Source organism: Urocitellus parryii, chromosome 14, assembly GCF_045843805.1.
Source record: "Urocitellus parryii isolate mUroPar1 chromosome 14, mUroPar1.hap1, whole genome shotgun sequence".
NCBI classification, from domain to species: Eukaryota; Metazoa; Chordata; class Mammalia; order Rodentia; family Sciuridae; genus Urocitellus; species Urocitellus parryii.
This window is the reverse complement of record NC_135544.1, coordinates 14,720,387-14,732,415: the sequence shown is the minus strand read 5'-3', so window position 1 is coordinate 14,732,415 and position 12,029 is coordinate 14,720,387. Positions and strand designations below refer to the sequence as shown.

The following is a 12,029-nucleotide window of genomic DNA, read 5'->3' as shown; positions in this document are numbered from 1 at the left end:
GAAACTCAGATAACCACAAAACATTCAAAAGGAAGATAATTCTTTGCGGTTTCTTAGGGTAGAATTTAAATTCAGCAAATAAACATTTTGTTATTTTTTGATGTCACCTCTGATTGAGGTGTAGAAACTTGTTATAGTTATTAACAGGTGATTGCTTTCTCATCTAAATTTATAGTAAAAGCATTAATAGAAATTATTACTGATATACTTATATCAGTATGTTATTTTCTTTCACCAATAATCTTACTACTTGTGTTTAATTGTAGAAGTCATTGAATGAACTCATCATAATAAATTGAATTCTGTTTAGTGCCACTTAAAGTTTTGTAGGGTCTAATAGGTTTTGTTGACTAAAATTATAAAGTTATTTTATTATAACTATAAGTAATGGAAAATGTACCCTTTTCCAGGCCATTCATGTTTTTTATTATGTATCTTTTGCAATGATATACTTTTAAGGAAAAGAGTATTTTTAAAAATGTTTAATTAGCTGTTATTGGGATGCTGAGCAGTTTGAAGAGATTAAATCACACCAAAGGACAGTTTCCTATAGGATTATAGAATCTAGGAGGAGAAGCTTTGAGTAAATCATAAATATATTTGAATTTCGCATGGGTTTTTGCTATTGTATTTTAATTTCAGCACTGTACAAGGCACTAGAATGATTTCTTCCTGTCTGGAAAAGATGAAGAAAAATGGAATTCTAAACTGTTAGGATTTGGGAGGAGGAAGTTTATCAGAGGACATCAGTAGTGAAGGAACAGGGAATTTGGTAACCTTGGGGTGGAGGGCTTGCCTGATTGGAAGAGAACCATGTTTTAAGAATGTTGATCTTTCTCAATAAAGTATCATCATCACTTTCCAACAAAGTGTGAATATTTTAAAATATACTCTGTATGTGCCAGTTTATTTTCTTTATAATATTGGAAATAATGAATTATGCAGCAATTCTCTCAAGAGTTATGTACTTTTGAGTTTTTTGGTGTGTAAGTGGATAATGTGAATGGTAATTGGTTTCTAATTATTTTGTGCAGGTTGTTTTGTTTTCACTGACATAAGTGCTTTGGAAATATAAGTAATGCTTTTTTGAGTTTTCTCAAAGTTTTGTTATATTCCAGTGTTAACAAACAATAATATTTAATTATTAGGTATTTTGAAAATCTAGCAATACTTGTTTTTCTAGTGCTCAACTGTTTGAGCATCATTTTGGTTTCCTTCAAAATACCAATCCAGTTTCCAGCTATTCTAAGCTGACACTTATTCTTCTTTATCCTTTTAGGTATTATTTTATTTAAGAGATTGCTTTAGCAGTAGAAATTATCAACTATATATAATGCCTCTGTTGAAAATTATCTTAAGTTATACATTGAAGAAAATTAACTTGGAGTTAAATGTACTCCAAAATAAAATAAAATGATTTTAAGTGATTAAAATTATGGGAAAAGAAAGGGGCAGTATAAGCAAACATCTCTGAATCTCTAGAATATTCAAAGAGTCAGTCCTAGTTTGTAGCTTTGGGGGAATTGATTTGAGAAAAGTTTATGGTAGTCCATGCAGGGAGTAATCTGTCTAGATAAACACAAATGGTGGTCAGAAGGAAGTTTTAGTTTGAGAAGTTTCTGAGGGATCGTTTTTAATTCTTAGACTTGTCTTACTAGAAAATTATTAAGCCAGGCATGGTGGTATGCACACCTGTGACTTGGAAGGCACACCTGTGACTTGGAAGGATCACAAGTTCGAGGCCAGCCTCAGCAAATTAGTGAGGGCTTAAGCAATTTAGCAAGACCCTGTTTCAAAATTAAAAAGTAAAAAGGACTGGCAATGTAGCTCAATAGTAAAGTGCCCTTGGGTTAAATACCCAGTACCAAAAAAGAGTAAAGCAAAGCATAAAGTTGAGTTATTTTTATGTAACTGGATTCTGAAATAACCAACTTCCATGTAGGTACAGTAAGAATAAAATGGTTAACATTTAAATGTAGTAGCCACAGTTCGTTATTAATTTTTTTTTCATTTTTTGTGGGCTACAGCTATATTTCTTAATGTAGTACATACAAGATTAAAATGTTAAAGGGATTCTACAGGAATAGTTTAAAGTAGAGGCTTTAAGGAGAGGACAAATTATAATAGTTGTTTCTTACTGCCTGTGTTTTGACCTGTTAAATCATCTGACTTAGAAGAATATGAAAATACATACTCCGTTTATTTTTTTAGTGTGGTAAAATTTGCATAAAATAAAAATTTTAACCACTTATTAGTATGCAATTCAGTGACATTAAATACCTTCACTATGTTGTGAAACCATTACCACTAAAACTTGTTCATCATCTGAAATTTTACCAATTAATAACTTCCCATTCCTCTCCTGCCCCATTGTACAGACTCTGGTAATGTCTATTCTTTTTGTTTCCATGAGTTTGCATATTTTAGGTATCTCATAGAATTGGAATCATACAGTCTATATCCTTTTGTGGTATACCACTGGTTTTTTTAAAAAAGCAAGTAATTATAGTTGAACATAATTTTTTTGTATATGCCTTATAGATACTATATATATAGTATCTATCTATCTATATATATATCTTCCATATATCTGTATATATATGGAAGGATAATGCACCTGTTATTTCTTTTTTGCTTAACACATTTGGGTTATATAGGGAGTCTTATGATTTAAGTGCTTCTTCCATGCTCTTTTAATATTGGCTGTCCTAAGTTGTCTCAGAGATTTCCAATGGCTTTAAAACTTGGGAAATTTATAATCCAAAATACTTGGCATCAAAAGTGTTCTAAATTTTGTAATATTTCCTATATGTAAAAAGATATCTTAGGTATGGGACTCAAGTCCAAACACTGAATTTATTTTTCATATATACCTTATACTTACAGCTGAAGGGTAATTTTATACAGTATTTTTAGTGTGACTGCATTTTGATTGTAACCTATCACAGGAGGTCAGTTATGGAATTTGCCACTTGTGGCTTTAGTTGTTATACAAAACATTTTGAATTTTGCAGCATTTCAAGTTTTTGGATCAGGAATACACAACCTGTATCTTTTATTGCTTGATAGCTACCATTTGTTAGAGCTTTCTGAAGTCCTAAGTCTGAATTTATATGTATAGTTTTTTTTTCCTTGAAAATTCTGGTGGTAACAAATCCTAGAATTTATCATTCAGTTCTGTCTTGAAAGAACTAAAAATAATTATGTACAGATTCTTGACTGTCTTTTATGCCATTTTAAAAACAAACAAGAATGACCGGGTGGCACATGCCTGTAATCCCAGCAACTTGGGAGGCTGAGGCAGAAGAACTGCAAGTTCAAGATGAGACCAGCCCAGTCTTGTCAACTTATTGAGACGCTGTTTCACAAAAAGGACTAGGGATATAGCTGAGTGTAAAGCGCTGCTGGGTTCAAGCCCCACTACAGAAATAAAACAACAACGACAACAGAAAGGTGAATTTGAGTTCCTCAGAAAACATTGCATAATAGAGACAATGACAAGAAAGGAAGAATAGGAAAAGGAAAGATAGTGGAATGAATCTGACATAAGTTTACGGTGTACTTATGTGAAAACAACACAGTGAATCCCATCATCATGTACATAGACAAGAATGGGATCCTAACTAGAATAAGAAAATTTCCATGTTTGTGTAATTATATCAAAATAGATTCACTGTCATATATAACTAAAAAGAACAACAACAAAAAGTCTTAGGGGGAAAGAAATGAAAATAAGGCTTTAAAATGAAATTATTTTAGATGATGAATCTACATATCTAGAAAATGCCCTTATCAATTAAATAATTGTGTCTATAAATGCTTTTATTTCATGATATCAAGTAATGGAAATTTCATGTAGTGGAAATCTTATTTTTCAAAGTTATTTTCAAAAACTCAAGTCAGAATATTCTAGTTGTCATCAGAGCATCTACCATATGTTTGCCTAAATGCTGCCATCTGGTGATTATTTTGGAGATCTCAACATGTTTTATAAGTTGATAAAGGGCAACAAATAGATGGTACAAGGTATAACCTAAATGTATCCAGCCACAAGTCTCCCCTTACTTTTGAGAAATTGAATGGAGGTGGGTTACAGTGGCTGTAAAATCGCATTGTGAGTTGCTTTGTAGACAGTAGAACATTAATGATCATAGTTATATTTGAGCTACACAGAATACTTTCAGGCTCATACCCAATTCGTATTCTTTTCATATAGGGTACTGTTTTTCTTGATGTTTCTAGTTCTACACACTTGCTGAGTGCCTACTATATGTGAGGCACTATTTTTTGTACTGGTAATATAGTCCTAAACAGATAGTCTAAACAGATAGATGGTAATATAGTCCTAAACAGATAATCTAAACAGATAGATGGTAATATAGTCCTAAAGCAGAACGTTCATAGAATTTGTATTTAGTTAACAAATACTGAATAAGATACCCCTATACACATTAATTAGTGAAAAGGGTTAAAGAAAAAAATAAAGTATGCAAGGAGTTATGTGTTATTGTAGTGGATAGGTTGCTTTGAAATGTTAGATGGGGCATTCAGAGAATGCCTTACTGAGATGACTTTTGAGTAGAGATCTGAAGAATAGGAAAGAGGAATTCTACATAGAAGGAAAGAGCATTCTACATAGAAGAAAATAAATGTAGAGGCCTTGTACATGGAATATCTGACTTATTGAAGTAAATAGAAGTGAAGAAGCTGGAGTAGAATGTCAGAAAACGAGGCCAATAGAAGACAGAGGCAGAGAGGTAATCCTGTGGGTGGGGGGCATGGGATCACATAAGGCCTTATAGTTCGTGTGACATTTGAGAGCAAGGCATTGTACTGGCAGGTTTGGAATAGCTGAATGACAAGTTTTGATTTACCTTTTAACAGGTTCACTCTGGCTTCTCTGTTTAATAGTGTGTAAAGTCATTTGCTACAACCTTTATTCTTCTTTCATTAGCTCTTGGAATAGGATTATTTTATATAGGTCATAGGAACTATATGGTATAAGGACAGCTTGGACAAGTCTGGGATTAATGATTATATGGCATATTGTCTGTCTTTACACAGGTTTTTAAAATTGTATTTATAGATTTCCAATTGTTCTTTGTGATATAGGGTAATGAAATTAGCTTTTAGAATTTTACGCAGAAAATGGCATGAATCTGTCTTTATCATAGTTTCTCAATACATTGCAGGGTCAAATCTTACAGTAAACCTAAAGTAGTTTTAGCCCTGAGTCACTGGTTTTCTCATGGATAGTTTGACAATGAGAATGACTGGAGGTGTAACTTTTTTATGTTCTTCAAAAACATAGTTCTGCATATTTTGAAACAGTATGTACTGATTAAGCAGTGCATTTGATCAACAAATTAAACTTCATTGGCTATGTCTTAACCTAGATGATTTATTATTATTATTATTATTTGCTTATAGCTTCTCAGGTAAAACAATCCCTAAATTACTGTTACTCTTTTCCAAAATAGTATTTAACAAGAAAAAAAATCAAACAACAACAACAAAAACCCTGAAATTATCACTTAGTTAAAAATATCATGATAATTGTTAGTAAAGTCTCTGTGGTTTCAGTTGTTTTGGTAGTTGAAAAATGTATCATTCTCATGATTGATCCTATTATGTCAAAGAGAATACATCTTCATCAGGAAGTGTGTAGATTAAACTGATTATGACTACATTGCCATGTAGTACTGAAAACTGTTTCCATAAAATTTCAATATTCTTGTACCAGTGCCTTTATTTGACTTAAGAAATTACTTCTTAGCTTTATTTTCACACTATAAATCATTAACTTAAGTTTCACACTATAAACTTAAGTTATCATTACTGAAACTAATCAGAGAATTGTTTTGTGGCATGGATAGTCAAGGTCTAAGATTATGTTCATTTGATTAAGTGCCAGAATAATTTAGTTAGACTGGCTACATAGCTCCAAGTAACCAGGCAGCCAGTCTGTCTGGATCACTACTTCTCCCCTTCTGGGAGAATGAATAGATTTGAATGACCTCAATATATTTGGTTTGGGATAGACAAAGCCTATTAATATGAATCATTGGTTATATATAAAATAAATATTAGCAGCAGTGATATTATAGGAAATATACATAAGGACAGTTTTGCTAGGAGTTTCTTCGGTATGATTTTAAACAGTATCTTTTTTTTTTGCCATTGGAAATTTCATATGCAGTTCTCAATGATGAAGACATTAATGTGTATTTTAATTTTTTATTGATAACATAATAATTATACATTTATGGAATGCAGCGTGGCATTTCAGTGCCCTGTCCCCCACCCTGTACTGGGGATTGAATCCAGAGGCACTTTACCACTGAGCTACATCCTCAGCCCTTTTTATTTTTAATTTTTGAGACAGGGTTACTAAGGCTGGTCATGAACTTGCAATCTTCCTTCCTCAGCCTCTGGAGTTGTTGGGATTACAGACAAGTGTCAACATGCCCAGCTCAATACATTTATACAATAGTGTTGAGAACATTCAAAATCCTTCCCAATGGCTATTTGAAAATACATATCATTGTTATCCTACTATACTATAGAGCATTAGAAGTTATTCCTCCTGTCAACTGTATGCTTGGACTTATTAATAGTTCTCTCTTCATTCCCTCATTCCTCCAGTTCTCTCTCTTCCCTCACTCTTCCACACTCTTCCCAGGCTCTAGTAACTACTATTCTACTGTTTACTTCTGAGATCAACTTTTTAGCTTCCTCATATAAGTGAGGACATGGAGTATTCATCTTTCTGTGCCTGACTTATTTCACTTAGCATAAAGCCCTCCAGTTCTACCTATGGCTACAAATGAAATAATTTCATTATTTTTTAATGGTTGAAAATATTCCATTGAAAACACGTTTGAAGGCATGGAATCCTAAATTACTACATATTTCCTTTGTTGAAGAACAGCAAAAATGGTCTGCTTTTCACACTTTGTCTTTATCCAAGTACGTTTGTTCTCTTAAGTGGTAGAATGATCTCATAAGTAATAGTTGATTAACCAAGTTCTTTGCTATTCTTAAATATGCTAACTCTAATTTTAACTAGTTTGAGTTGTGATGCTATTCCCAGTCTGTCATGTAGTTTTTTCTATCCCAATACAGGCTTTTCCAGCTCTATGGTAATCACAGTTTACACAGAGTTCTTTATCTGAACCCAACTATTTTTAACCACCCTGTTGAAGTATATGCTTAACATTTAAACTGAGGTATTCTGACCTACCATTAATAGGTAATTGCGTTGAGTTGGTCCATATTTCCCTGAGAGAGCTGCTTTTCCTTACTCTCAAACTTGTTTTAAGAAGAGAGTGGGTGGTAGAGAGAGACTCAGGAAGAAGAGACATTTTCTTTATTTTCATTACGTTTAAGATAATTGTTGTTCTGCACAAATGCTTCTGCTGACCATAGTCGTCAATCCTCATTTTCCAATTCTTTCATCTCCTGCTGAATTTTTTTGTTAGTTTTATCTGGATTCTTATGATACTTTAACTCCTTATACTTGTAGTCTGTCTGCCCTCTTCTGTTTATGAAGCCCAGCTTCTCTTTTTGTCAGTCCAAGGCTTCTAAGGTGCTAAAAAGGTTGTAAAACTGTTTTGATTGGATTCACCGTAAAATGATTCTTTGGAATCTTACCTTCATGGACTGACAGTTTTATTTTTCATCACTTATTGATTCCCTAAAGTCTTTCGTACACAGACTTCTAAGGTTTTTCTACACTGTAAATGCCCAAATCCATATTTACCTATTTTTCTTTTAGAAAGTGATGTTACCTCTATTATAGTGAACAGATGGAGGCCATTTTGCAGAAAGTTCCTCAACCTTCCTCTCTCAAATTTTGAATTTATTTTCCATGTTAACAGAGCTTTTCTGATCTTGTTGGCTGAGGTATGTGTGTCCATTTTCCATTTTGATAGGGGATGTTTTCATTATCTTTTCTTCGCCCCAGCCAGTCTCACATCTCGGTTTCCTGAATGATTTATCACTTTCTCATGTTCTTTCAAGTTCTCTCTAGCCAACCCCTGTCCCACTTTTAGTAGGTGACTTTATTTCTGTTTTCCAGAAATAATGGAAGCTATCAGAAACGGCACCCTCAACTTTTTTCCATTTCCACTATTCCCCCTCCAAGCAATATGTTTCTCTGTGCCAGTTTATACAACCATAGCCAAGTCTCTTTAGTCGTGTTCTAGAATCCGTCCTCTTTTCTAAACTAGTGTTATCCAGTAGAATTTTCTATATGGAATCATTCTGTTTTGATGCTGTCCAGTACTGTTGCGCCACTAGCTACATGTGACTTGGACCCTTGAAGCTAATGTGACTGAGGAATTAAATTTATCTTAATTAATTTAAACTTAATTAATTGAAAACTATGTTATAGTGGTTACTATAATGAATAGTGCAGCCTCTAGACTTTAATGCATAAAATGTTCATTCCTGTTACTTCTTGTTTCTTGAAACTCTTCAAGCATGTTTGTCTTCTCTTCTACATTTAAACAGGTTTAACTTTTCCCATCTTAAATACCTAGATAATACTAAAACCCTTTACCACCTCTTTTCATCTACCTCTTCTTTCTGTTCCCTCATGACATTTTGTTGGTTTCTATAACTTGAGTTCAATAAGGACTAAAAAGGGCTGCCTTATAGTGAGATCTACAACTATTTTTCTTTTTTTCTCCCGTATTTTTTTATTGGTGCATTATAGTTGTACATAATGATGGAATTCATTGTTATATGTTGATAGGTGTTTACAGTAGAACCATGTAATTTGGCCAATATCATTCTGCAATAGTTCCCTTTTCCCTCCTGTCCTCCTTCCTCTTGGTCCCTTCTACTCTCTTAATTTTCCCCTCAATTTTTATTGAAAATGAAAAATTTTCTGTTTTCCTCTCTAGCTTTCACATGAAGAAACATATGACCCCTGACTTTCTGAGTTTGGCTTATTTTTCTTAACATAATGTTCTCAAGTTCCAAATATTTTCCTGCATTTGACATAGTTTCATTCTTCATAGCTGAATAAGACTTCGTTGTGTCTATGCACAACATTTTCTTTACCCATTCATCCACTCATAGACACCTAGGCCGGTTCCATATATACACCTAGGCTGATTCTATAGTTTGGCTATTGTGATTATGTTGCTATAAACATGGGTATGCATATATCAATATCATGCAAACTTCATTTCTTTAGGATGAATACTGAGGAGTGTTTTATGATCCAGTGGTAATACTGGGTTGTTTGGTGTTTCCATTCTTAATCTTTTGAGGAACCTCCATACAGATTTCCATAGTGATTGTACAAATTTATAATCCCACCAGCAGTGTAAAAGTGTTCCTTTTTCTCCAAATCCTCTCCAGCATTTAGTATTATTTGTATTCTTATTGGCTGCCATCCTAACTGGAGTGAGATAAAAATCTCAATTTAGTTTTTATTTGCATTTCTCTCCATTTTTCAATGAGAATCCAGTACATACTATATCTTCCCCAAATTGATTGTAGATTGCTCTGTTTTTTTATAATTCCTGTGTCGTTATTTTTCTTGGTTCTGTTTTCTCTCAATTTTGTACTTTTTACTCTCCTTTTTTTCTCTGATGCTCCTACATGTTGGTATTTCTGTATCAGACTTTATCCTGTTTCTTCACACTCCTATTCTTACTCCACTCTTTTCTACCCACTCATAATGAGAATTTAAATTCCCATAAATAACTATAAATGCTATAAATACTGTTTCTTATAATGCTTTGTTTTCCTCTGTACATTGTTTATCTGTATATATCTTATTGCTTTTCTATTAGTTCATATGTCTCTTGGGGACTGATACTGTTTTTACACTTGATTCATTAGAATTTTTCAGTCTTAGGAAAGGATTTGTTTTGTTTAATCCATATGGAGTCTTTTGGTTTCCAAGTAACACATATGATTTTTTTGACCAGTCATAAAGGCTCAGCCAAAATAGGCTTTGTAAAAACTCACCTGTTTAGTTGGGATTTTAGGAGTATGATATAGTTATTCTTCAGTTATATATAACTCCTATAAGAATTTAAAGCTGCAATTTTAATATCTTTATATTAATACTAAAAAAAGTACTAGTACTGAATGAATTGTTTTTCTTTACAGCCGGTTGCTGAACCAATCCCCATCTGTAGTTTCTGTCTTGGTACAAAAGAACAAAACCGGGAAAAGAAGCCAGAAGAACTCATCTCCTGTGCGGACTGTGGCAATAGTGGTATGTGATTTTCTTTTTACCTTCTAACACTAGCCTGGTAAAGCAGAGGGAAGTATGTGTAACTGAGTTGATACCTTTGATCCTTATGAAATTAATGTTTCAGTCTGACTCTGGTTTAGGTAACTGAGGTGAACTTCTACACTAGAGAGGGATTTGAAAAGCTGAAATGTTTAATTCAGTTAATTTAAATCACATCTTAGGTTGTTTTGTAATAAAACTGTACTTATTTTTTTCCTATTGATCTTTATGTTTCATTATTGAACATCTGCTTAAATCACAGCAATCAGTTTGAAGTTATTGCCAGTTTCTTTAATAATCACTACTTATCTTTCTTGATTTATGCCTCAGGCTCGATGCGTAGAACCAGGATGATAACAGATTTGTTTTTCTTGATGGAAACTTACTTGTGTCACATGGGGACACAGAGTGTTGACACTGCAATTTGGTGAGCAATGTGAAATTCTGGGCCCTAAGAAAGATTTTGCAGCCTCCCAATTTCTTAGTTCAGAGTTATTCTTTGAATTTTAAGAACTCACAAGGAAAAGCGTTAATAAACCAGCATTATTTTTCATCATGGGCTTAATTTTCAGTGTCTTATATCAATAACCTTCAGGACTTGGTCCAGAAAACAAAGGCACACTATAGATACTTCAAGAGGATGGGGATTTTGGAATTAGGTATTTGTGAAATTGTTGAAGAGGCAAGCTCTAGGCTGGGCTTTAAGGACTCTTGAAATGGAAACAGTTCTGCAGAAACTGACCCACCAGAGGACAGTGTTTGACTCTATCTGGGACAGATGGAAGCATTAGTCTAACACAAAACTATTGAGTATAGGGTACTGAGATACTGAATTTGGTCATTATCCTAACTGCCTCTGGAATAGCCATGAAGGAGAAGAGTGGCTTTTGCTCATGGCTTCACTTATCTTTAGAAAACAGTAGTAGAAGGAAGGTGATCTTTGCCTCATTTCTGCATTTCAAATATTCCTTGAATACGTCCAGTTGGAGTTCAGCTAGGCTCAGTTCATATCTAGAGCCTAACTGCAAAGATGTCTAGGAAATATAGTTTTTAGCTTTTTATTTTTAATATGTAGAAGCCTTAGAAGAAGGTGGGAATAGATCTTGAATAACCATATTTGCTTACCAAAATGAATCTGGATGGATTTAAATCTAAACCATAAAATCATCAAAGAATAAGGATATTATGTCATGAAGTGCTTTCCAAACTTTTAAAGTTAGTGTAACCCTTTCCCCAAATGTAATTTTATGGGAACTCAAATGTATAAAACAAAAACAAATCTATTCTTGTTGAGATGTAGATGAAATGGGGTGGCAGAGTATTGTGTTTTGGCTTTACATTTAAGAAGAAGCACATTTGAGATCTCTCTCTAAGCTATGGAAGAACATAATTTTTAAACTATTACTGTAGAGATAGCTTTTAAAGAAATAATCTAATAAATAATTAGTCTGTATTGCTGTTGAAATGGAAATAGACTTTTGTTTTTGTTTTTGTTTTGGTACCAGGAATTGAACACAGGGGTACTTAACCACTGAGTTACGTCCCTAGCCCCTTTCATTTTATATTTTTGAGACAAGGTCTCTCTAAATTGCTGAGACTGGCTTTGAATTTGGGATCCTCCTGCTCAGCCTCCTGAGATGCTGGGATTATAGGTGTTTGCCACTGCCTGGACATTTTTTATTTCATACTGTTTCTGTGGATCAGGAATTTAAGAGTGCTTTAACTTGGTAGTTTTGACTTGATATCTTTAATGAGTTGCAGTTAAGTTTTT

General features: G+C 33.5%; 1 protein-coding gene across 5 annotated transcripts in view; it reads left to right on the top strand.

Moving 5' to 3' along the window:
* The window catches only part of Kat6a (lysine acetyltransferase 6A), a 106,198-nt gene that overhangs the window by 40,532 nt on the left and 53,637 nt on the right, over positions 1-12,029 (top strand). For all 5 annotated transcript variants that reach the window (XM_026409316.2, XM_026409317.2, XM_026409313.2 and 2 more), the window contains one exon: positions 10,132-10,240. In XM_026409316.2, the coding sequence (XP_026265101.2) occupies positions 10,132-10,240 (109 nt within the window). The remainder of the gene's footprint in view (positions 1-10,131; positions 10,241-12,029) is intronic.